The sequence below is a fragment of the Ovis aries genome, chromosome 9, assembly GCF_016772045.2.
Source record: "Ovis aries strain OAR_USU_Benz2616 breed Rambouillet chromosome 9, ARS-UI_Ramb_v3.0, whole genome shotgun sequence".
NCBI classification, from domain to species: domain Eukaryota; kingdom Metazoa; phylum Chordata; class Mammalia; order Artiodactyla; family Bovidae; genus Ovis; species Ovis aries.
This window is the reverse complement of record NC_056062.1, coordinates 53,004,892-53,032,500: the sequence shown is the minus strand read 5'-3', so window position 1 is coordinate 53,032,500 and position 27,609 is coordinate 53,004,892. Positions and strand designations below refer to the sequence as shown.

Genomic DNA, 27,609 nt, shown 5'->3' with positions numbered 1-27,609 from the left:
CTCTTTTTTTAAATATTGGCTAGTCTTCTATGCTAAATGCAACATTTGGGTGTTAAAAAAATGAAAAATAACTGACACCAAAAGCGACACACATTTCTTTAGTTCGAAAAAGAACTTTAGTTTTTTAATTGGCCTTTACACAGCTGAGAAACTTTGTCTAAGGCTTAGCATTCAAGATACTCTCAAGTCCTCAACATCACTCTCAACTTGACCCCAATCATTATCATATTACTGTCAATTAGCCTAGCTTATTACTGGTTGCTCTTCTTTTCAACCATACCACAACCAATTTTTCTCTGACCTGCTTTGAAATCATTTCTGTAGTTGTATTATTAACAGTAAGGAATTTCCATCATGTTAGGGAATAGTCTTCCAATATCTTCAATGGTAAGTGGCTGCTGCTACTGCTGCTAAGTTGCTTCAGTCGTGTCCAACTCTGTGCGACCCCATAGATGGCAGCCCATCAGGCTCCCCCGTCCCTGGGATTCTCCAGGCAAGAACACTGCTTCCTGAACAATGACTGAGGCCTGTGTGGGCTTCCCAGGTAGCTCAGTGGTAAAGAATCCGCCTGCCAAACAGGAGACATGGGTTTGATCCCTGTGTTGGGAAGATCCACTGGAGGAGAAAATGGCAACCCACTCCAGCATTTCTGCCTGAGAAATCTCATGGACAGAGGGGTCCAGCAGGCTACAGTCCACAAGGTTGCAGAACAGTAAGACATGACTTAGTGATTAAACAAAAACACGTTTAGGATCACTACTTACTATTACTTTTTTTTAATAAAATGAATTATTTTCTGCTAAAAAATTAATTCAGAAGAATTAATCCCTGATTCATAGAGTTTCAGGCATGGGTGATTTGAGTGGAAGAAGCTTTATGGAGGACAGAAGATCCTTCCTTTTACTGTTAGAATGATATTAGGTTGGTAGCCAGCCTCTTTTGCCTACTCATAATGCCAATCTTAGTTTTGGATCAAGAACATTTAGGCTTCATACTCAATAATTATCCCCCTACTGCCCAAGTGCTTTCCCTCCTAAATCTAAGGAAACTGCTGGCTTACCTATCTCTCTGACATGAGAATTTAAGACAAGAGAAATTTTAAGGAACTAAGACTTTAAAAAATCGCAGTGGTAGTTAGAAAGCAAGTAGATCAATATTTGTTGACTCAGGCTTTCCTATCAGATGGGGTCTACAAATTCTTGTCTAGAGGTCATATAACAAAGTAATGAAAATTTTTAGAAGACGGCAGTAGGAATCTTAACTACTGTAGTCAAAGACTATCAGGGATTTTTAAAGAAATTCAACATCTTGAGGAGTAAGCTGAGTTAAACAACTAGCTAAGTAAAATTTTTAGTAAAGGAGATACAGATAAGGAAAATGAATAATGTACATTAGGTCTACTACTAAAAGACATACACTTGTAGATGTTCATAATCAAAAATCCAGTAGTCAACTGATGTATGAAAACCAGATTTAGAAGAGAAAAACTGAACACCAGTCACGATGCACCAGTGGTGGTAATTACAAAAGATGGGGCTTTCCTGGTGGCTCAGTGGGAAAGAATCCTCCTGCTAATGCAGGAGATGCAGGTTCCATCCCTGAGTTGGGAAGAATTGCCTGGTGAAGGACAAGGCAACCCACTCCAGTATTGTTGCCTGGAAAATCCCATGGACAGAAAAGCCTGGTGGACTACAGTCCATGGGGTCGCACACAACTTAGCGACTGACAACAACAGCTACACAACATACATTCTTTCCTGTTCCCTAACTCCTGGTCCAATTATCTGAGAGATGAAAGTTTTCCTACAGATGATCTCATATTACTGTGATTTGGTTTAGTTTTGTTTTCCCAAAACTGCAAGAGTGTGTTGGTTGCTCAGTCGTATCCGACTCTTTGTGACCCCAAGGACTGTAACTGACCAGGCTCCTCTGTCCATGTGATCTTCCAGGCAAGAATACTGGAGTGGGCACCTATTTCCTTCTCTGGGCATCTTCCGGACCCAAGGATCAAACCCAGGTCTCCTGCACTGCAGGTGGATTCTTTACCATCTGAGCCTCCAGTAAAGTCTGAAACTGCTGTCTATGCCCCCAAAGTAATGCTTTTTGGAAGAAAATGCCTGTCTCCCCATGAACATAGCACAGATTTAGTGCTTTTCCTCCAATTTGCTTTGATCTAGGTCTCGCAGAGGAAAACTTTATTCTTGAGGTGAAAAATAACACTAATGATGTACATGGGCCAAAGACAATAGTGCTAAAATTATTAAAGACTTACTCTTATCTAGATTTACCCCAAAAATGCTAGTATACTGCACTGAGGTATGAGAAAAACGCAAAAGGCATGTTCTAAAGTTCCATTTAAGGGAACCGGGTTAGTCAGTATTTCCAGAGACTAATGGAACATATAAAAATCAGACACATAAAAAGAATCAGACACTGCTTAAAACAATAAAGTAAATACATTAAAAATAGAAAATCAAGTTATTTTCCTATTCTTCTTGAGGAAAAATCCAAAAGAAGCTAACCTCCTAAAGGATAAAATGAGAAAGTTTTCTAATTTTTTCCAGGTGTACAAGCATATGATTTTCCATTACCATTTTCCCTTTTTGCATATGATCATGATAGAAAAAGACAAATGTGGAAAAATTTTGTAGCAGAAAATAATTCATTTTGTTAAAGAAAAGAAGTAATAGTAAGTAGTGATCCTAAACATGTTTTTGTTTAGTCACTAAGTCGTGTCTAACTGTTCTGAAACTTTGTGGACTGTAGCCTGCTGGACCCCTCTGTCCATGAGATTTCTCAGGCAAGAACACTGGAGTGGGTTGCCATTTCCCAACACAGGGATCAAACCCATGTCTCCTGCTTGGCAGGCAGATTCTTCACCACTGAGCCACCTGGGAAGCCCGATATTGAACACAGGCCTCAGTCATTGTTCAGGAAGCAGGCTCACATGATAGATATTACTCTTCAAAGGGTCTTCCTTGTGATCTTGAAAGAGCAAACAATTTGGAAATTAAGATGAAAAAGTTTTATGAGAATTAATGCTGCTAAAACAATAAGAATTCCATCCAAAAAAGAACAAAATAGGTATTTAAAACCAGGAAATTTGGAGGTTAAATATTAGTCACTCAGTCGTGTCCGACTTTTTGCGACCCCATGGACTATAGCTTGCCAGGCTCCTCTGTCCATGGGATTCCCTAGGCAAAAATACTGGAGTGGGTTGCCATTTCCTCCTCCAGGGGACCTTCCCAATTGTACATAAAGGAGACTTCATTAATGTGCTTTAGAGGATACCCCAGGTTAACTGTCATAGAAAACTGTCTCTTGAGCCTTTAAATTCTAAACCAATTCTACACCTCTGGTTGGCCGATTGTTTATTTAGATTTTAAGGTGAATGACCTGGGGCTATTTGTTTCCATCTACCTGATTGCGAATCTGGAGGTTGATAAATGATGTGGTGTTGGAGAAGACTCTTGAGAGTCCCTTGGACTGCAAGGAGATCCAACCAGTCCATTCTGAAGGAAATCAGCCCTGGGATTTCTTTGGAAGGAATGATGCTAAAACTGAAACTCCAGTACTTTGGCCACCTCATGAGAAGAGTTGACTCACTGGAAAAGACTTTGATACTGGGAGGGATTGGGGGCAGGAAGAGAAGGGGACAACGGAGGATGAGATGGCTGGATGGTACCACTGACTGGATGGACCTGAGTTTGAGTAAATTCCAGGAGTTGGTGATGGACAGGGAGGCCTGGCATGTTGCAATTCATGGGGTCGCAAAGAGTTGGACACGACTGAGCGACTGAACTGAACTGAAATGCTAAAACTGAATATGTACATTTCAATTAAGTCAGTTTGAGGGTGCAGGCTTTGGAATCAGACTTATTACTTATTTTATGGCTGATCTCATTCAATGGATCACTTTTTAGTGATTTTCTTAGGAACAAAATCTTAAAATGGGCCCAAGGTGAACACATCATATTATCAAAATTTATTCATATAGATGATAAACTGTTAGAAGAGGCCAGAGCATGTGAGAGATATAGGAATATTCTACTTATGAAGTAATTTTCTTCTTTTATTTCACCTAGCTGGTATACCTATTTCTTCCACAGAGCATAGGAGATACTTGTTTGATGAAACATAATCTAGTAGAAAGATGCTGATAGCAAGAGGGAGAGCCACTGCTCTACTCCATGAGATAATTAAAATATTCGGTATTACCCATCACAGATCAATTAACCTAAAAAAGATGTGAGCTGGAAGTGTGGGAATTCAGGCTCTCAGATGGAATCTTGCTGGTAACTGTGCTGTGCTAATGTTTAAACTCCATCAAAACAAACAACTAATTCAAGAGAGATTGCAAATTCCAGTAGGTATGTTCATGCACCTTTTCTCGATATAACACTCTCGTCTGTTTTGGTCCATGATTTAATTATACAGCAGATACACAGTGCCTTTGGTACCTGATGCATTTAAAAATTTCAGCTGCATGTAACAAATTCTGATAAATTCTCTTTTCATTTTTATTGAATTTTCTAATTTTTCCTTGTTATGGCTACTTAGATACACCCATCATTTAAAAGTTGACATTTAATTTCCAAGTTCATGGTATTTTTAATGTACCTTTGATATTAATTTCCCACTTTGATATTAATTTCTCATTTAAATGCTTTCTTCTCTGCAATCACCCTCTGTGTTTTTTGAGTCTTCTAACTTTATTGAGACTTTCAATGGCTAAGTCAAAGATTTCCCTTGGTAAATTATACTTGAAAATATGTGGGTTATTTTCAAATCTTTTTATATTGACTTCTAACATAATTCCACAGTGATAAGAGAACAGACTCTGTATGATTTTAATACCTTTAGACCATGAAATTTTTGTACTTGTTTTATATCCCTGGATATGTTCCAGTGTCTCCTAGTTTATAGTCTGCTGCTGCTGCTGCTAAGTCACTTCAGTTGTGTCCCGACTCTGTACGACCCCATAGATGGCAGCTCACCAGGCTCCCCTGTCCCTGGGCTTCTCCAGGCAAGAACACTGGAGTGGGTTGCCATTTCCTTCTCCAATGCATGAAAGTGAAAAGAGAAAGTGAAGATGCTTAGTCATGTCCGAATCTTAGCGACCCCATGGACTGCAGCCTTCCAGGCTCCTCCATCCATGGGATTGTCCAGGCAAGAGTACTGGAGTGGGTTGCCGTTGCCTTCTCCGAGTTTATAGTCTATGGGAACTTGAATAGAATTTGCATCCTACCGTTGTGTGAAAATTGTATAAATCCTAATTATGTTGAACTGGTTCGTGGTGCTTTTCAGGTCTACTATATCCTCTTACTTTTCTATATATTCAGTCCATTAATTTTTGAGAGTTTGATGTTGAAACATCAACTAAAAATCTTAGTTTATCTACTTGAAATAATTGTAATGTATAGTGGAACTATATATAACTTTATTTTGTATTTTCCAAGTCTCTTGGAAATGTGTTATATTTTCATAATTAAAAAAAGAGAGAGAGAGAGAAAAAACAGTGCTCATCAAGAAGAGCCTGCCTCTAACATCTTTCCACAACTCTGATGGTTTTGCCAATCCATATTTCAGAAGGAGAATGTAAATTATATTTATGGTGGTAGAATGAGGAGAAAGGTTAGGTTTTTAAAGTATTTCAAAAACATATTCTCTCCTCTCCTTCCTGGCTTTCTCTTGTACAGGCCCTCTGGGTACTAGTTTCAGAGTGACAAAGGGGAAAGGCAGTCAGTAAAGGACTCATTGTCTAAGCAAAGGCCTTCTGATCCGGTGGAGAGAAAAACAAGATGTCCTGATCACCACTTAGGAGGGTGACTACACAGGATCATCCATCAAAGCTGACTTGCAGATTAAAGGCACACATACTTGAACTGTTCTTAGCCCAGTGTAAATACCAAATTTTATTCTATTTTACATAATTTTCAAATTTATACGTGTTCATGGAGTTTTTCCACATTAGACATTATGTGGAAAAGCTCTATTTTACATAACTGATCATAGTAGGTTTTCCACATAAGACATTTTTCTAGGTATTAGTTAATAATCACAGTGATATATAAAGTGAGAGTAGAAGACTAATACATTCAGATGCAAAACAATTAGCCATTGCATTATTCTTTAACTATATTTAATTTAATTGAAAGGTACAGACAAAATACATAATTGCAGCTCCACTATTTAAGGCCCTAAGAATATTCAGATAATTAAGCCCAAGTACGTTCCCTACACATAGGTGGACAGTGGAAGGTAGCTGGTGCTATAGTTAAAGAAAATGACACTGAATAAATTTTCTGGGTAGAATTCTTTGTATTTGGAGATTCACTCTGCTTCTCTCTAAAGCCAACAAGTCTTTCTGGACAAGGATCCAGCTGAGTTAGCAGTGGCCAAGAGGTCACCTGACACCACTGCTTTTATGTTTCCCAAACTAAAAATGGGACTATTTTCCAAAGTTACATTAAAATGAAAATTGCCATCAGAGAAGGATGAAATTGAAAGGTTTGAAATTTATGTAAAAAGTCTAATTTGGAAAATGAAAAAAAAAAAAAAAAAGAGAGCCTTCCTATCATGTTTTGGAAACTTCCCAGATGTATTAGTTCATTCTAGATGTCTCTTTGGAATGTCATAATTTCCTTGTAAAAATTAAAAAATATATACTGTTAATTTGGAAAACAAAACTTAGTTTAAAAAGAAACTAGAATCTTTTTTTTTTCTTAGTTTGTGTCAGGTACCACTTTTGTTATATGTGTGGCTACATGAATGCCTATAACACTATATTCAATAACTAGATACTTATTCACAAAATCTAAACTATACAAACTGCATTTCTCTTGATAAGCAAAGAATTGGATTCATTATCTAGGAGTGCCTCAAACAGTTGTCACTTTGTTCTGTCTTGATTATAAATCTAGGCGACGGGTGGTGGTAGAAAGATATAGAGTACTATTAATGTATTTTTAAGGTTGAAAATATACTTTAATAAGAAATAAAATGAATGCTACTAAAAGCAAAATTGTACAAATTATCATAGAAGTGAATTCTTAGTAATTACACTTTACATATCTGTTTTATTACCTGCTAGGTATAATGCATGGGCATTCCTGTGGCTAGAAGGCTCTTTGCTTTTGAACTTCCTGGCATTTAACGGGGAAAAAAACCCAAAACAGTACAAAAGCAAAAAAAAAAAAAAAAAATCAGTATTCCTTGTAAAAACATAAATTAAGATGCCAATGAATGCTTTAATACTTTACTTTCTTAATATGTATAACAAATTTCATGTCACGTGTCTGCACTGAAATGCCATTTGAAATTAATTTTGAAATGAGTATAAAAAAGGAATGTTTCTGAGATATAATGATATAAATAATATATTTATGAGATGCTAATCTACCCTTTTCTGCACGTTTGGGGTGGTTTACTGCCTGTTTATTAACTATGGCCACTGAAATATATATTCCAAATAACTTAATGGTTTCACTTTCTGAAATTAAGAGATCCGATATACCCCTATTCTTGGTTACATGTCATTGGCTGCCTAATATCACTTAATTCATTAGACTGACTCTCCTTGACATGACTTACTGTTTGAATTTTGTGGAAATCCAGGCAAGGAGGATGGACCGTTCATTCCAGGGAGAAGGACTGGGGGGAGGCCCGGGAGTCCCGGGTAGGCTGCGGGCAGACTGATGCCATGGAGGGAGCTGCTGTCCATCATGCTTGGCTGCTGTACTGCTAATCCCAGCACGTCTGAAGCTTTCTTTATACGGTCAAGTTCTTGCTGAGCCATCAGCTGTCTAACGGTCGTGGGAGCCAAGTAATCTTTCTCCCGATCAAGCTGACTCCCAACGGTCTCCCTCACTTTGGAAATGTGCTGTTTGGAGAAAATATGATCTCTGATGGACAAGCGGGCAGAGTACTTCACCCCACAGAGGGTACACTCTGGTTTGGCGCCTTCCGTTCCACTTTGATTGATCATGAAAGGCTTCCCTATGTTAATTTTAAATTTCTTTTCCTTTGCCCTTGCATTCTGGAACCACACCTGGACCACACGTTTGGGCAGACCGATCTCATTCCCTAGCATCTCACATTCTTGCATGGTTGGAGTTCGGTAGTCACTGAAGCAAGCCTTGAGAACCTTGAGTTGGAGATTGCTCATCTGGGTTCTGAAACGCTTGTGACCAGGTCGGTCGTTACTTTTGGATTTGAAAGGATTGCTGGAGCCGAATGGATTTGGTGAACTGGGGTCAGCTATGCTAGACGTTTCACTGCGGTCGGCATTGTCATCGGGGTCATCCGTGATATAAAAGCTTTGGTCGTGGTCACCATCTTTATCACTGAAAGGTATCGAGGGACTCGTGAGCGAGAAGAGAAACTTCTCATCACAGACCTCTGTCGTGGGGGTGGTCGCTGTTTTTGGCAAAGCGTCGAGAGTTTTCCCCTCTTTAGGAGACAAAGCTGGCTTCACCTCTCCGGAACTTCCGGTGGTGCTTTCCATTTCTGCGTTTCCCTCGTCTCCGGTGGTGGCGTCACTGATCGCTGTATTAATGGACGAAGTCTCATCAAAATCAGTTTTATTTTGATCATACCCAGCCTCAGCAGGAGGGGCGTTTAAATTCTCTACATCCTCAGAACATTCCGCTTTGAAAGAAGAAGGGCTTAAGAGATTCTTCGGTGACAGTTCTGCCGTCTTGCTAACAGGTGTCGACACTGTAGAAGCCAACTCATTCTCACTCGAGAGATCGATTTTCGTTAATGGCAAAGATGGATAATCAAAATAAATGTACTTCTGCGGGCTATCTCCACCATCTTCGGCGGATATTAAAGGGCTTGGTGGCAAGCTGTAACCTGCCTGCTTGCCTTCGTTCCAGTGTCGGGAGCGAATGTGGCTTTCTAAGGCTGACTTGGCCTTGAACAGGGCTCGGCAGAAAGGACAGCGTTTATGCGATTGTGCTGGACCCACTGCCCGGAACTGGCCTTTTCTTTCCCGTGCTCTTGTATTCTGGAACCAGACCTGCACGACCCTTTTCTTCAGCCCCACTTCCCGCGCGATGTGATCGAGCATTTTCCGGGTGGGGTTGGAATCCAGTAGGTATTTTTCATAGAGAATTTCCAGTTGTTCCGGAGTGATGGTGGTCCTCAAGCGCTTATCACGGTGTTGGTCCTCCCCACTATTTCCACCTTCCTTCTCGCTGCAGTTGTTCTCTTCCTTCTCATCCAGTTTCCTCTTAAGGGAAGCGGCCACGGTGGCCGGGGCTGCGGGGTGGGAGGAAGCTGTCTGCGGGGCCATCTGTGTGAGAGGACCACCGAGCAGCTGTCCGGTCATCAGGGAATTGTTAGGGTCGAATATCATGTAGGGCATGTCCATGGGCCGTTCCAGGAACGGGGAGTGAAGGAATTGGTTCTGAGCAGCCAGGAAGTGCATGTGCTGATGCTCCTGCCAGAGTTCCAAGGTAGGGAAGGCAACTGTACACTGATCACATTGGTACTGAAGTAACTGTGGAGGTAGACTGTTCTGGAGAGAAGTCATGGAAATCTGCAGCGGACTGGACGGGACGGGGGTCTGAGAAGCCGAGGGAGGTCGTCCCAGGAGTTGGGGCGGTTTGGGTGGCTGGGGCTGAGCGGCTGAGGCCGGCGGCGGCGGTGGTGGGTCTGAGGAAGAAGATGCTGACGGCAGGGATGGTTTGGTGCCTTGAGGGTGGGGCGAGGGGTCACCCGGCTTTGGCTTTTCTGTGGGATACTCGGGCTTTGGAGACGTCTTTTCCGGTTCCGGTTTGGGTGATGGGATCAGGGGGGTGCTGGTCCCAGAAGCCGAGCCCCCAGCAGGGGCAGGAGCGGTTTTGGCTGCTTCGGTCTGGCCAGGCACTGAACAATGCTTATACACCACCTGATCTGTGGCGTCCATGGAGTCTTCAGTTTGGCTCTCATCTTGGGCGTCATCGTCTTCATCCTTGTAACACTGCTTTTTCTGATGCGTGATCAAGTCGAAGATCCTGGGGAAAACCACACTACACTTTTTACACTGGTATTGCATGTTGCTCGTTCGGATGTACCGCTCATTTGTGAGTTCTCTTTTTTCGTTGTCTTTTGTCTCTGTTTGATTCTCGTAACTCTTCCGTGCCTTCTGCCGAGCATTCTGGAACCAGACAACGATAACCCGGGTGGGGAGATTGAGAACGGTGGAAAGTTGTTCGATTTCATCATCTTTTGGGTAAGCGTTGGTGTCAAAAAAGTCTTGAAGAACCCGAAGCTGGTAGTCAGTAAACCTGGTCCTGGAAGACCTTTTACTGAAGGATGTGTCTGATTTGTAATGTTCTAGGGAGGAGGGCTGGGGGTCCATTCTGATATCTTCCAAAACCGTTATGGGAGGGTTACTGAAGTTGTAGGGCGAATCCTTATTTCTCTGCCGCTCCTTAAAAAGCGTGTTTCGAAACCAGTGCTTGATAACCTTCTGGGAGAGGCCAGACTTCTCTGCCATTTCCTGGATCTGTTCTTCACTGGGAGAATTGTTGATGTCAAAGTAAGCCCTCAGGATTTTCAGCTGGTCGTCCGTAATTCTCGTCCTCGGGCGTTTGAACTGCGAGTGCCTCAGGAAGTTGGGATCCAAGCCAAGCTGCTGCTGGCAGAGCTGGGTGAGGTCCGCCGAGAGTGTGTCCATTGGAGGCAGCTGCAGGGCGAGCTGGGGCGGGAGGGCGGGATGTTGCACCGACTGCATCATGATGGACGGAAAGAGGGGAAGATCCAGAGATACTGGCAGCTGGACCTGCGGGGGTGCAGAAGGGGGTGGGGGCGGGGGAGGCGGAGGAGGGGGCGGGGGCGGGGGCGGAGGTGGCGGGGGAGTGGGCGCTGGGGCCTGGAGTGGGGTGGAGACTGCGCTGGGCAGTTTCACTGGCCCCAGAGAAGGAGGCTGCGGAGGAGCCGGAGGCAAGGGAGGCGGTGGAGGTGGGGGAGGTGGCGTTTCCGGAGAAGATGGAGAAATGGGATAAAGCTTGTCATAGGCCTCCCTGTACTGACGGGCAAATTTTTCTAGCGCTCCGTATGGAAAAAACTGGCCGTGTACATGCTCCTGGTGACTCTTTAGAATGAGAACGTTGGAGAACAACTTCCCACACGTCCCGCATTCCAGCTTCTCCGTGCTTTCGCCTTCCCCACTCTTGCCCTTCTTCTGTACCTTCTGCCTGTTCTCGTTGTACTGAATGACCAGTTCAAAACCGAAGTTTTCCAGTAAGGCTTTGGCTGCATTTCCTCGGGCCCCTGAAGCGATGCGGGGTGGCGGGATGGATGGTTCCGAGGACTTCAGCTTCTTTCCGAGGTCTTTGCTTTCTTTGAGCCCTTCGCCTTCACTTACACATTCTTGCTTTGGCTTGTCTTGCTTCTCGGCCATCTCTTCTGCCTCCTTGTAAGAGGGTACGTCCTTCACGATGGAGCAGTCAGCACTGGCCACGGTGGTTTGCTCTTGTTTCAATAACTTGCTGGCCTGCTGCTGCTGCTGCTGCTGCTGTTGTTGCTGTTGTGGCTGTGGCTGCGGCTTTTGAGATGGCAGGTGGGGCTGTGTGGCCTGATACTGTTGTGCTTGCTGCTGGAGAATCTGGAGTTGAGTTTGGCCAACGTGATGTTGGCTTTGAATCTGCTGCTTCAAATCTTCAAGCAGGGACCCAGCCATTCCCGTCATGCCTGGCATGCCAAAGGCGGCAGAGCCTACTGGCAAGCCCAGATCCGGCCCCAAGCTGAACTCCGTCCCAGGGATGTAGAAGGGAAAGAGAAACTGAGGCTGCTGAAACTGCAGCAGAGCTTCTGGGGTCATAGGAAAATGGGGCAAAAAGGCGGGGTTGAGAAACTGAGGCTGAAAGAAGGCTGCCTGCTGTTGCAATTCGTGCTGCAGCTGCATCTGAATTTGTGCTGGTGACTGCGGTGGGTGATGTGTAGGTTGAGCAGAGATCAATTCCGGATTTTGCTTTTTATTTAATTCTTTGGCATCTAAGTGGGTATCTTTGCTGCCTACTGCTGCTAAACTAATGGAATCTAACATCCCTTGGCTGGGACTGTTAATGCTGGTTGCCACTCCGTGCCCACCAGGTGCATGACCACCGCCAGGCTCCAGCTTCGCTGCCCTCGCCTTTGTCTGGTGGAGCACAGACCTCATGTGGATTTCCAAGGTCGAGCTTTGGCTATACGCAACGTTGCAGATGCTGCACTTGTAGGGTTTGTTATCTGGGCTGTTGTTGGTTTCTTGAGGGACAGGGCTGGAGGCTTCCTGCAAAACCTTTTTCAACTTGTGCAGGTGAGATACTGAGTTATAATGGACCAGGAGAATGTTCTTCTGGGTGAACGACTCTTTACACACGGTACACTTATATGGGCGAGATGGATCGAGGAATTTTTCCATCGTAAAATTTGGCCCTTTTCTAAAAGGTAAGGTCCGCTTTGGTTCAGAGCCCATGTCATCTGGAATAGAACTGCTGTCACTGCCTACAGGACTTGCCTTCCCTTCATGGTCCACCTCATACTCTCTCTCCATCTCCTGCTCTAGGGCATGGTCCTCCTGGGCCATAGGTTCACTCTCTGCCCATAGTTCCCCATTCACGGGCAAGGAGGCATACAGCTGTTGAAGTTCGGCTTCACTCAGTTCGGGGTGGCCTGCTTCCAAGTGTTTTTTTAAAGCCTGGAATGTACGGAAACTACGCTGGCACAGGTTACACATAGTGGCGGCCCGAATCGCATGATACTGGGAATGTATCTGAAGCTTCTGCATAGTCTTAAAGGCCAAGCTACAATGGTTACAGCGATACTTGTAAACGTGGCGGTCTGAGACAGAGAGTGGTTGCCTTTTCTGCTGTTCACTTAACTGATCTTGCAGTGTGTCAGAGATTTTCATATCCTTACTGCTATTTTTATTCCATTCTGACACTTCTGTGGCTTCTTTAGTTGGTTTCTGCTCCTCACTCTTTATTTCCACACTAGCCTTTGAATCATCGAGACCCGCCATACTTTTGTCATCCATTGGACTGTCACCTGTGTGAAGAAAGTATAAACAGCACTTACGGGAAGGAAGTCTACAGATTAAATGCCAATGAATATTGTTATGCAGGAGCCTCTGAAGGGCTTCCTTGGTCATTCAGTCAGTAATGAATCTGCCTGCGAATGCAGGAGATTGAGGGTTCGATCTCTGGGTTGGGAAGACCCCCTGGAGAAAAATGGCAACCCATTCCAGTATTCATGCCTAGAGAATCCCATGGACAGGGGATCCTGGTGAGCTACTGTCCATGGGGTCACAATGAGTCAGACACAACTTAGGGACTAAACCACCACCACCATTGTTTAGGAGGAACCTCCAAAGAAATCACCTCTGACCTCAAGGAATTTCAGCATGGGAAGAAAATAAGTCAGAATTAGCATGCTACCACCAGTATGACAGCAAGGGTTAGAAGCACAGTGTTCAGGAATTAGAGCCCACAAAATATTCCTGGTCAGTGGTATTTAGGTCCCCCCTCAATCTGGTAAAGAATTTGCCTGTCAAGATCCCCTGGAGAAGAAAATGAAAACCCACTTGCCTGGGAAACCCCATGGACAGAGGAGCCTGGTGAGCCATAGTCCAAGAGGTCACAAAAGAATCAGATATGACTTAGCAGCTCAACAGCAACAATAACAACAAAGGGTCATTTACAGATAACCAGATAGTAAATATGCCTTGGAAATGACAGTTTTTGGAAATGTGTGGGTTTTTTTTTCTTTGTGCATCTCAGAAACATAAAATCTTTTACCATAATAATGCTAGATCAGCATCATGAATAGAAGGCCCAGAGTGTGTCTGGCACAGATCCTGGTCACAGGCTGGCATACCTGAATATTTCCCGGCCCCCTCAGCTGTGATGACTGCAGGTGTGTCCCGCTCTGACTTCTCAGAGGCAGCTGCTGGCAGTAGCAAGCTGTTGGGCATCATCACATCAGGGACAGGCACCTGTGAAAACCAAAGGGGTTCATGACAAAGGTACCCCAGACATCATGGGCTCCATCACACTTTACCCTAGCAGTTGTTTACCCCAGTTATATTTTCTAACCAAAGCAGGGACATTCTGTGACTCTTGGAGGTCAATGCTCTCCTTTCAAATTTCAGATCAATGCTGTGGCAATGCTGTATTCTTCTTTACTTTTCTTTTTTTAAAAAATAAGCTTGAAGGTTTCTGTAGCCCAGAAATGATGGCCAAGCAAAGATGAAACTCCTAGTGCCCACAGGAATCATTTGATTAACATTATAGGTATATTCAAAAGCAGAGACATTAATTTGCCGACTAAGGTCCATCTAGTCAAGGCTATGGTTTTTCCAGTGGTCATGTATGGAAGTGAGAGTTGGACTGTGAGGAAAGCTGAGCACCAAAGAATTAATGCTTTTGAACTGTGGTGTTGGAGAAGACTCTTGAGAGTCCCTTGGACTGCAAGGAGATCCAACCAGTCCATTGTGAAGGAGATCAGTCCTGGGTGTTCTTTGGAAGGAATGATGCTAAAGCTGACACTCCAGTACTTTGGCCACCTCATGCGAAGAGTTGACTTATTGGAAAAGACTCAGATGCTGGGAGGGATTGAGGGCAGGAGGAAAAGGGGACAACAGAGGATGAGATGGCTGGATGGCATCACCAACTCGATGGACATGAGTTTGAGTGAATTCTGCGAGTTGGTGATGGACAGGGAGGCCTGGGGTCGCAAAGAGTTGGACACGACTGAGCAACTGAACTGACTGACTGATAGGTATGAGAATAAGGCTACAAATTTTGTGTTATTGAATCAGCTATGCCTTGTATCACATTTGGGGTTTATTCCCAAGGCACAGGAGAAACAAACGGGACTTAACTTGTGATTTCTACAACACGGTCAGCAAGAGCTTGTCACCACCCAGAAGAAATACATTTCTGTCACACAATAATGACAGATTTTATGTTGATACCTTCACAGAGATTATGGCACACATGCATCACCACTTGGTACCCTTACTGTCATAAGCAGCTTCTCCACGCAATCCGGAGACACACTGTGCAAATGCGTCAGATGAAGCTGGAGGTGCATCTTGTTGCTAAGGACGTCCTGGCAGAGGGGACAGCAGATGACCGGCTGCACTGAGTGCTGTGACAGGACGTGCATCTGGATACGACTTTGGTCCCTACTATTGTAGTTACAATAAGGACACTGATAGAACTGGAAAATATTGAATAAACATGACTCTTATTAGTTAATGGATGTTGATGCCTTTGGAGCATTAGAAGTCAGACCAAGAGTTAATCACCTTGCCAATACAGTGTCTACATACATTTCAACAGCATGGAATGGTTTGGGAGCTCTAAAATAATCAAGGGCAACAATTTAAAAATATATATATGTTTACACAGCAAAGGGAGAAAAAAAAAAAAACAAAAAACAAACCATGTGTACCTGCTCGTGACAGAATTTATTGTCCTCTGTAGGCTTTGATCTTTTCGTTGACACATCCTCTTCTTTTGCCAGCAGGAGTGGCTGGGTTCCCCCTGCCACACTGACTTTTAGCTCCTTTTCTGGTGTGATTACTCCTGATTCCCCAAAAGAGAATAGAACATCTCAATCTTAAAAGACTGACAATATCAAAATCAGAAAAATGATGTCTTTCGAATAGCTCTAAGTCCACTGAATCACTGAAAGGAGGGGCAAGCACTTGTAAATGATGCTAATCTCAAAAGGCAAAAACACACTTCTTTTTGTCCATTGACCAAGTGGACTTTATAAATGTATTTTAAAATGTACTTCTGTCTCCTGTTTAGATAACCCTCAGTGACCATGAAAGATTCATCAATGACACATGCCCTCTGCTGTCTCAATATACCTTTATCACATTAAAGCAAATCTATTCCCATTCACAAATGCTAACTTAGAAAATAATTATTTTTGGAACTGTTTCATTACCTTTTTTTTTTTCCTAAAATTCTGGGACACTAAAAACACTTCAAAATTCTGAGAAGGGCTGACCAGTTATAATTCACAAATGAAACCAATGCTTTTATGTGGTGAATATAGGATTTTAAAATTATATATTATGTATCCACCGCTGCTTTTTTGTGATTTATCCTTGGCTTTAGATGTTTCAGCAGTTGGCTGTGCATATGACATTGTAGTCCAAATCAAAAAGACAGTTGTTTTATGAGGTTAATCCAGAATATTCGGTGTTAAAGATGGTTTAAAATTTTGCCAAGATGAGCAATGTAATGTATAGAAGCCTCACACACATCAAAAGATAGAGTGTGATTCTAATTTCCCAATCTAACAGAAAATTCTTTCCAGCATCAATTTTCCCGATAATCTCCTCTGTGAGGCTGGATATTACAGCGACATTGGGTAGGCATGTCACATACATCTCACGACAAACACAAAACCTCATTTACCAGCCATTCCAATCTCATCATAGCACGGCATCATCTGACCTTTTTTCTGCTGTTTATTATGAGTATTTCTAATTTTAACTTTCAATTTTCACCATCTTCCAGTCAATTTGCAACTAAATTATTTCCAGGGTGAGGACACTATCACTGGACAACTGGGTGCAAATACATCTTGAAATGCAATGAAGCTAAACCATTGATTGCTATCAGACCCCGCGTAAATATAGAGTCTAGGCGTAATCTGATTGTATGCTGTGCATGAAGATTTATCTTGATTTTTTTTCCCCAATCCACATACGGTTCATATAAATGAACAAATTACACTTTATTGCAAAATAACCCAGTTTTAATTTAAAAATAAGGTCAAGGATGTTATGAAAACAACATAAAAATGAACCCCAAAATAGATTCTTTTTCTCTCCTGGATGGAGATGCATGTTTTATACCATATAAATAATTTTAGGAATTTTGAATTCTAAAAGAAATTTGAAAGTAAGTCTGACTCTAAGGAGACCAAAATTAAAATAGAATTTAAATGACATAATGACAATAATGTTATTCCAGTGAGGTCTGTGAAAGGTATAGAATTATTGCTATAATTTCATACAAATTGCACTGAGACTTATTTCTATTGATAGATATACAAACACTAGATTTTATTTGAATTGGTATATCTGTCTTATATATACAGATATATTAGAGAAACTTAGATTCTTTCTAGATATTTAAAAATATAATTTACTATAGTTACATTTGAATGATTTAAATCAGAGATAAACTAAAGAATTTTATCACACTGATTAAACAACATCCAAGTATTTCATATCCAAAGATATCTCAAAACCAAGAATGTTTATTTTATAATTAATCCAGGTATCAAAATGTTTTTTCTTCTAAAAGGAAAATTCTCAAAGCAGAATCTATTTTGTGCTATTGTTTTAAAAGTATTAAAAATAAATACAAGAAAACAATGTGATATATAAGGTTGGCAAATAAAACTAACTGCTTAAGGTGATAGATCAAGTTGTATAAAATGATTGTCATTTAAATCAGTGAGTGTCTATCAGTTGCTTTTTTCCTGTGAGACTGGAAAATTTTTCTTTTAAAATTCCCTAATAAGGAGGAAGAATATGCTTCCTTAAGAGAATAATACTATGTCATATTCCCTTATCATTCTTTTGTGTACATGGTAGAATGTGACATGATCAAGTAATAGGTTGGTCCAATTCCATATGCTATCAAAGACTGTCACACAGAAGGTAAAAGAGAATTTCCATAATTCTTGTTGCTTGCAGGCTTTAGGAATATCAGAAAGAATAAACTTTCTGGAAACTTCTAAATCTATTAAATGTATAGCTATGGATTACAGCTTATTTTTATAAGCATATATCTTCTAATGTTAGTACTATAAAGGATCAAAAAACTGATTTCAAGGCTTAAAACATTTTACTAAGACTGTACATTGGTGTAAGTATTTGATATAATTAATCCATATTATTTTAATGTATATTCATATTATCAAGAATATAATTGCTTTTGAATTTAGGGACATTTATGCTGCCTCAAGAAAGGAGTTAAGTTTTATGGTCACTATTTCATAAACATTGTGGTAACTGCTGGATATAGGATTCTACCCTATATATATGTCAGCTTCAATATTTTTTGGCTAATTAAGTTAATTAAACCATGATCTTAATGTAAGCTAGGGGCTCCCTAAAGACCATTTTATTTTAAATTGAGAAGAAGTTATAAAATCTAGACCCTCAAACTCTAGCTAGGCACCTCAGAAATACATGCTACTGATAAGCAGCAGCAGCAGAGAATGTTAAGATGCATGAGTATATGACAAAAACAGACTCTTGAAGCTAAAACAGGTCATCATGATTATCTGCAAAAATGAGGGACCTTCTATTTTATGCATGTATGCCTTTTCTACAAAAAGGGGTACCACCTTAGGTATTTACTGCCTCCCTGGTGAATTATAGGATATCAAATCTGGAGTCTTTTTCTGAATTGTTTTACTCTAGAAATATATTAAATAAAGGCTAATTACTTTTAGGAAGGGTTTAAGTTTTCTGACTACTCATAGTTTATGTCTTCAACTTTACTTGAAATGAACACTGTTTTGTTATCAAAATTTTGAAATGAGATCATAATTCATTTTGTGTTATTAAGGCCATCACAGTGTCTTCAAAAAACAATGTCATTTTAATGTACTTTTAACTAAAAAAAAATGAAGTCTAATTTCAAATAAATACTGCCAAATAGATGAGTCGATGATTATCTGTCAGTTATGGGGTTATTTAATTTGCATGAGATTGCTAATATAAAAATGACATAATTCATTTTAATTCAGATGCCGCCTACTTAATAAATTTTCAATCCCTAAAATACAGAAGGTTGTAAAACGGTTTATGTTCATAACAACTAAGGAAAATCCAATAACATATATGTATTCAAAGTAAATCTTAAAAAAAGATACAGCAAAATCCTGGGTTATTACTTATGAATCAATGTATTTATAAAGTTTGAATACTGTAAAACTTGGATATAACACTAGATGTTATTCAACTCCAAATAAGCCTGAGACTGGTACAGTATTCTTTCTAATGAGACTAGAATGAAAGGATAATTTTAATTGCAGTAATGAAGGTTAATTTCCATCTTTCCTCATGTTTACTCCCTTATTAAAAAGCGGTCCCCTTAGCCATGGCAGAGACATATTACATTTTCAATGCAAATGTATTAATCTGGATAAACTCTATATTAATTCTTGTAGTGCACAGAGCTATAATTTGGATTATAATTAATCTAAAGTGGCACTAGATTTAAATGACAATATAAATGAGGCATTAGGAGGCTTTTCTATTATGAATGAATATTCAACAAATATAACTTGCATATTGCCAAGTCTCATTTTGAAAGCTCCCGTCCTAGAGATTAATGTCAGCAACAAAGTACAACAGCTTATACAAACACCTTCTTCCTAACATGTGTTAATTCCTTCCTGTCTAAAAAATTCTGTGTTAAAGTGAGGTCACACTGTTTTCCCATCTAGCACGTTCAGATAGTGATTAATGTATAAATTTGCCAGGATTTTTGACATTTATAATTGACATCAGGAAGAAAACCAATATACACATAAGTGGATAATCATTAGAAATACTTACAAGAAAAAAAAATCCATGTAATAATTTTTTTCACCTAATCAGATTCAACATAGAAAGCAGAAAACTTTGTTAAAAGCTCAGGTGAGAATGGGTACCCCTGTCTTGTTCCTGGTCTTAGAGGAAATGCTTTGTGTTTTTCACCATTGAGAATAACGTTTGCTTTGGGTTTCTCGTATGTGTATGCCTATGGCTGATTCATGTTGGATCTATGGCAGAAACCAACACAACATTGTAAAGCAGTTATCCTCCAATTAAAAATAATAAATAGATAAAAATGTACCAAGGGGGTTAAAAATGTTCATGTGAATTGTCAACAGTAAGAACTGTCAATGTTTGGGACATTTCAAAGCTAAACATTCGCATTTCAGTAATTCCTTTGAGTTGGGTAAAGTACATTTTTATCCCTATAGATGTAGTTGGAGAGGCATTTCTATAGGGCTAAAAATGTGTCTTAGAAAACTATCATTATCTAATGGTCTGTATCTTCTCACATGCCTGAGTCCTGATGAGATGGTACAATGAGATGTCCAAGGAAGCATAATAATTCATCAGGCCATTAGGGAGTGATTGAGCCCATTACTTATGTAGACCAGTAAACCAAGCTGATGGAGATAGAGCCCTTGTATCTGTGGTATGTTCCAAGCAAGACTCCTTACTCATTGATGAGATTGGAGCCATTTTCAAGAGGTTCCCACAACTCATTCTTTACAAGGTATTAGTTACTGAAAACCAAGCACAATGTCACATTCCTAAGCATTACGTGAATACTCAACAAACACCAATGGGCTGTGTGTTTGACACATTCTTCTGAATGTGTTGGGTTAGGGGTGGAACATACCCTGCAGTCTCTTTTGGTGAAACTGTGAGAAAATCATTACTGAAGGCAGGGAGAATCATGGCCTTCCTGAAGTAGTCAAGCAGCTAGCTTTCATGAGATCCTCCTAGACCTAAGCTGACTCCCTTGCTATTTCCAGTTCTTTTCAAATGAAGTTTAGATGGCACTGCCCGTGACCTTATCTGATCACAAGGTATTTCAAATACCTTGTCAGTAACCCCAGGAGCTGTATTATTATACAGCTAGGGGATTTTTTTTTTTTTTTTGTACATTCTTTAGGCTCAAAACCAACCTTAGATCCTCTTTGTTAAAATCAAATTAGAATCATATGCTAGCCACTACATGCTAGATGCAAATTTAAATGGTACCTTTTCACTGGATTCTGGAGAAAAATTCAGCATGGAAGGGTATGGGGTGGGTAGCAGGGAGGCGCTTCAAATAATTTGCAAAGGGAATGGCCAATTTAGATTTACAAAGACTGAATTACAAATGCAAGGTAATTCAGATTTAAATAAACTTGCACGTGAAAATGGTATTTTTTGCACAACTCAATGTCTTCATAGCAAAAACAAGCTTCTTTAGATGCGGCTGTCACTGGAATTCCAGGAAAAGATAGATGACTACCTGAAACTAATAGGCTTGAACCCGTTTCAGCACTTCTTCTGCTTCAATGAGTCCAACATAATAAAACTAGGTATAGCGTGCAGCAAAAGTAGCCAATGTAATATTCATTGCAACCATAGATTTCCATCTCATACATACAAAGCATGGATGAAGTCATATATTTGCCAAATCAAACACAGAAAAAGCCTTAGGTATCCACACCAGATGCTGGCCTAGGGTTTGTTTGTGCACAAGTAAATGTCATGACACGAAGGTTTGTTTTCAAAGACAGTAGCTTTCATTACTGGGATTTGTCTATTCTAGAAGATCAAAATTACCCAGCACCTAATCCCTTCTCAATGATATTTCCTCTTCTTAGGCTGAATCATCTGTAAACTTTTTCACTGGATTTTGTTTGAAATGCCTCAAATAGATGCCCTTAAAAAGGGCAAATTCCTGAGTGTAAGTTGTAAAAAAAAAAAAAAAAAACAGAAAGCAAGGAAAAATAACATTTATTTTTAGGGTTACGTGGTTTAGGGAGGGAGGGGGGTGCATATGATTGAATGAAAAAATTCAAGTGATATCTAATCCCATGCTTATGAAAAATTAATATGCCATCAGAGGAATCACAAGTATAGCTAAGATTAATGAAAGGCGCTTAAAAAATTACAAGCACACAAACTGATTTGATTAAAAAATAATCTCGCTGGTCGTCCTGCAATATTCTTCAACTTATCCACATCTATTCTGTCAGATGGTTATGATTAAAAATAGGTCAATGGGAGGCTACTGATAGAAAGCACATGCAAAATGCACATGCAGTGAATAGTAGTGGGAATGTTCAGACAGTTTAAAATGAATAAAGGCTTTTGATAAGCTGGGGGTGGGTCAGCAAAGGAAGGGTTGATCGCTGGGATGGGTCGGGGAGGGAAAGGTGAAAGATTCTAGCATCTTACCAGAGTCTTTATTAGAGTTTTTGCCTTCACTATTGTCTCTCTCACTTGTGTCTTTCTCATCCTCGTCAGCCCCAGCTATAGGTTTAATGGCTCCTTCTGTCTCCTCACTCTGTTCTTCTGCTAAGAAACACACACCAGTCAGTAGGATGGAAAACCCCAGAAACACACACCTGAAAATAAGCGACGTGACCATTTAAACACTTTGTTACTTAGGAATCATTCGCAGACATTCCTTCTCAAAAAAGACATGAATTTATTCAAAAGTCACTATTAGAACCTGCTGGCTTTACCAGTGCAGGGTTTGTTTTTTATCTCAAGCCACTTCTTTTATTTCCACTGAGAAAATGTGCCCGTACTAAATTAAAAGAAGTCTTCTCAAAGAAATGCGGTTTGAGCTAGAAAAGATTTAAAAATGAATGTCAAGCGATTTTGTAATTTCAATAGTAGAGCCTTCGAAACTACATGAACCCGCTTCTCCACGGACTTGGATAAACAGCAGAATGAAGCAAATTCTCAGAAAAATGTCTTCATAATATAATGTGATAATGATGGGTTAAATATAAGACAGGTGTTACTCTCAACTTTCAGTCCTTAGACCTCAGAGGAATCCTTTGGAATTTGTCAGAGTAAGACCACAAAACTTCAGTTATCCTGGGATTTTTTTTTTTTTTTCTATAGGGGGAGCTCTACAGAGTGTAGGACAGAAGAAGGTGTACTTCTTCTATGACAACCACATCACCCCACACCTCATTCACGGGTTTCACACCAGCTAGATTACATGGAAATCCTCATAGTAACTCAACCCTATTTAATTATTCTGTAAATCTTAGCTATGCCGCTGCTGGTGGATTAATCTGTTTATGCAGTTAGCCTCTATGCTGGGTCGGTGTAGCACTAATCCGTGAAAGGCCCACTGTTCTCTTTCATCCTGCGATCATTTGTCTCTCACTGTGCTGATGTCACATTTTAATGAATTTTTAGCAATCTGAGTAATGCCAGATAACCAGACTTGCAACTCCCCACAGCATGGCGTGCTGTTTTCATTGCGGCACAAAAAATAAAAATCCTATTCCCCTGTTCAGGTAGGAATTACATAAATTAGGAGAAGAAGGTAAAATGGGATTTGAAGCACCAGGCTCCTCAATTTCATAAAATCTTTAATGACCATATAAATTAACCCTGGAAAGGCAAAAGGTCATTGACATCCATTTGCATACACTCCTCTATTTGCTTTTGATAAGCAGAGCTTTTATGCAGAGAACATGATACAATTAACCCTTCAAGAACCGTACAAAACGCGACTCTGGACATTTTAAGTGTCAAGCATTAACTGAAAATTACACACTGCATAAAATTTTCATTGCAAATGCTATAGTGATTGAAAGGGGAAATCGTGGCCCTCTCCACACCCCATGTTTTTTTAATAATGTTCTGACAGCAGAATGAAATATCCACTGTCATATGTAGCAGCTGAGCACCAAAAAGAAAAAAAAAATTGCTATTTAGTGTTTCACTTGCCAGCCATGCTCTACCACTATGAGACCAGAAGACAACAGGATGGGGGTTGGTTCTGGGCTCAATGGCAGAAACTCCAAAGAAAGACTCCAAGTTTGAAAACAAGGATGTTTAAAACATGTGAAATCAGAGTTTGTTTCAACCGGAAGTCCTCAAAGGCACCATGCAAATCTACTGACTCCATAGATACACGCTGGTGTTGCACCAAAATGCAGGGGTGGTCTTCAGGGAGAGGTCAGTCATTGGAGGGTTCGGGGGTAACTTCCCTTTCAGGCAAATACACATGAAAATTGTACTTGAAGATGAATCGACCCTTCTCCTGGCCTGCTTTCACCCTTCAGTGATAAGAGGTGATCAAACCCAGGCCTCCTCCTTCCAGCAGGGGGCCAGGCTGGGTGGGGACTGTGGCCTAGCTCCATTAGGGAGGCTGAAATCATACCCGGATTAGGTGGTGTTCCCCCCTCTCCCCTCCCAAGTCCACACACGTGACTCGACCATCCAGTGTCAGGCCTGCAACCTACGCGACAGCCCGTGGCAATTCCTTCTCAAACTCGTCCCAGGGAAGGGGTGCGAGACTACTGGGAGCAGATTTACTAGACCTTTCCCCCCCAGGCTGGAAAATGAAGCGTCAGAGTGCTACTGAGCATCCTTATCTTGAGGGGACATAAAATGGTAAGGGCTAGCGCCACTCCTGTTCATAAAACATTGCGTGTCAGGAGAAGAAAACGAAAATTATGAAGGTACGAAAAGAGAAACTCCAGTACAGTCTGCGTCTCATCAGACGGTTTCTGCAGGATCCTCTGGTATGTGTCTTAAGTGTGAGAGAAATTCCCAGACAAGTTCTTCTATACATCACGGTGGTGTCTGACCCCAGCCTGACCCTGGCAACAGTTTGAGAAATCTGAATGTGAACAAAGACTCTGTGTCAGCAGCGGGGAGAGATTGTGGGATAGAAGCTCCCCATCAACTTAATCGCAAACAGCAGTTCTGAGGCCATAACTTTGCCCGGCTCCTCCAAGCCACAGCTCATAACCTCCAGGGTGGATTTGCCCGCACTCCCTCGGCTTCTGTGACTTCGGGCCCCCCTCCGCCTTTTCTGGTTCTTCCTTTGAAGTAGGCAGGCAATTAGCTCTAATGCTCCAGCAATTCAGACCTGTTTTGTGGTTTCCAAGGCGAAAGCTGTTTATTACAGGTAGGGCTCTTTGGAGCCATAGAACTTGGCGAATTTTTAATCAGGCAAAAAAGAATCAAAGAGTAACTTTTGTACGCCATAAAGTTTCCTCCAAGTCAGGAGAAAAAGGTCATTTTCGTTTTTCAGGAGAGTTTTCGAAATAAATTTGACATTCTCTTATAAATAGGCTTTACAGTCAAGAGTATTAGGGTGGAGAAACCACTTTCTCCTAGAAAACCTTGTAGGTTGGATTTGGGGTGAAGGGCAAGAGTTGGCTACATTCTCATTTTCAAGTACCACATTTCCTCAACTATAAAATGCTGTAAAATGTAAGATGCTTACATTTTATGAAAAAAGGAAGAGAATTTTATGAAAAAAGGAAAAAGTATACAGCATGAAATATATTAAAGGGATGTCTTAGAACTGAGGAAAATTACAGAAAATTCCAAAATAAAGATGCTAAAGCAGTTTTCATTTTCATCAATAAATTTCTTCAATATATTATATGTAATAATAATGAAAGTATAGCATTTCATAAAATAGTTATATTCACACTGTGTATATTTCAATTATTTTGCCTCATGGAAAACAGAGTATTCATATGTTAAATTTTATGATATAATTCAAATGTGCATTAGGTCCAGTAGAACTTCCTGATTTTCAAATAAATGATAAAACATTTCAAAATAATAGGAAGAAGACAAAATAATATTATAGTCTTATAACAGTACAATTAACTTCACTTTGCATTGTTATAGGGCTTCCCTGGTAGCTCAGCTGGTAAAGAATCTGCCTACAATGCAGGAGACCCCAAATCTGCTTTGTGCTATCTCTATGATCTAAACGCTAGTCAGTTTTGTTCCTACTGCTTTATTATACAGCTGGGTTTGGGAACCCTCTGAGTCTTCTAAGGAAACCACCACATACTTTTTAAGCCCATGGTGTGGTGTTGGAGAAGACTCCTGAGAGTCCCTCGGACAGCAAGGAGATCCAACCAGTCCATTCTAAAGGAGGTCAGCCCTGGGTGTTCTTTTGGAAGGAATGATGCTAAACCTAAAACTCCAGTACTTTGGACACCTCATGCGAAGAGTTGACTCATTGGAAAATACTCTGGGAGGGACTGGAGGCAGGAGGAAAAGGGGATGACAGAGGATGCGATGGCTGGATGGCATCACCGACTTGATGGACGTGAGTTTGAGAGAACTCCGGGAGTTGGTGATGGACAGGGAGGCCTGGCGTGCTGCGATTCATGGGGTTGCAAAGAGTTGGACACGACTGAGCAACTGAGCTGAACTGAACTGAAAGAGGAAGCGAAGGATAGCAACTGAAACATCTTTAGTTTTTCACATGAAGCATCAATTCTAGACACTTGGCTTACAAGAATTCCTTCTTGTGCCCCTTTTTTGTCTCCCTGTTCAGCTCTACTCCCTCAAAATCTATCCTTTGTATGACCTACTTAAATCTGACTTCTCTATGCAACATCTTTCAGTGACTGCCATTACATAAAGAAAAAGCTCAATCTTCTGAACAGGGCAAGAATAGCTAGTCTCTGTCTATCACTCCAGTCTCATCTTTCTTCACTTCCTACCTGGCACTTAACTTGAGAACAGTCTCAAATTTCAGGGCACCAGAATCACCTGGAAGACTCGTTAAATCACAGATCGCTGGGCTCTAGCCCTACAAATTCTGACTCTGGTAGTCAGAGAATTTACACCTCCAAGTTCCAGATGATGTTAATGCTCTTGGTCCAAGATCACATTTCATGAACACACAATAGTCACTGATGCCTACTTCCTTTCTGTAAGAAACACTGTTCTGTTTCTTGTCTTTTCTAGAATGACTTTTCTTCACTGTATTTAACTCCCATCTTTTAAGTTTAGCTTGGCAAATATCATTTTTATCATATATAAAAATGGAGCTAATGCTACTTACTTCATAGATTTGTTATAATGTATAAAAATTAGCACAGAGCTTAACCCAAAATAAGTATTTAAAATGCTAGCTGTATTATTACTCTTAATTGCTTCTTTTTATATTAGAGAGAAAGTGAAAGTGAAGTCACTCAGTCCCGTCCAACTCTTTACGACCCCATGGACTGTAGCCCACCAGGCTCCTCCATCCATGGAATTTTCCAGGCTAGAGTACTGGAGTGGGTTGCCATTTTCTTCTCCAGGGGATCTTCCTGACCCAGGGATTGAACTCAGGTCTCCTGCATTGCAGGCAGATGCTTTACCTTCTGACCACCAATTTAGTTATTTTTAATTGATTGATGATTGCTTTACAATAGTGGTTTGATTTCTGTCATGCATCAACATGAATTAACCATAGGTCTACATATGTCCCCCCTCTCTTTTAATTGCTTCTTTCTCCAAAAAGTCTTCCCTGAATGCTGAACTAAGATTAGTGTTTCTGGATAAATTTTTTTTTTCTTTTTCTTGTGCATTAGTGTAAAACAAGTTAACATATGGAAATCAGTATTACCTACCTCCCCTAATAGGTACACATTTACTGAAAACAGTGATTGCCTTATTTGTCAGTGTTCCAGAAGAACCAACCCCAGGGCTGGAATTACAGAAGGCAGGCAGAACTTGTTACCTGGAACACTGAGTTCCATTTAGGAAGCAAAATTGGGAAAAGAAAAAGAGGAGTCTAAATTCTATTGCCTTCCTCTATTTGCATTCAATTAAACCTAAAAGAAGCATTTGTTTGGTTTTGGTCTGGTTTGGGTGGTTTTGTTTTGGTTTAAATTTTCTCTCTCTACTCAATCATGTTCATTATTCAACCATCCCTGGCCTGGCTCCACATCTATTGCTCTTCTCAAAGCCACTGATGACTTCCATGCTGTGAAATCCAATGGCCACTTTGCATCTTACTTGACTTTGCTCTAAAGATGTTAGTTACTACTCCTTTCTCCTTGAAAAACTCCCTTTCTTGAATTTCATTGACTCAGACTA

General features: G+C 40.7%; 1 protein-coding gene across 8 annotated transcripts in view; it reads right to left on the bottom strand.

Annotated features, from left to right (window-relative positions):
• Positions 1–27,609, bottom strand: part of ZFHX4 (zinc finger homeobox 4) — a 212,899-nt gene that overhangs the window by 5,670 nt on the left and 179,620 nt on the right. For 4 of the 8 annotated variants that reach the window (XM_027973070.2, XM_027973072.2, XM_027973071.3 and 1 more), the window contains exons 6-10: positions 21,970–22,089; positions 15,429–15,562; positions 14,994–15,194; positions 13,848–13,965; positions 7,593–13,019 (exon numbers count right to left, since the gene is read on the bottom strand). In XM_027973070.2, coding sequence (XP_027828871.1) covers positions 7,593–13,019; positions 13,848–13,965; positions 14,994–15,194; positions 15,429–15,562; positions 21,970–22,089 — 6,000 coding nt within the window. The remainder of the gene's footprint in view (positions 1–7,592; positions 13,020–13,847; positions 13,966–14,993; positions 15,195–15,428; positions 15,563–21,969; positions 22,090–27,609) is intronic. The other 4 variants (XM_012183892.4, XM_027973073.2, XM_060393447.1 and 1 more) reach the window with 1 other exon arrangement.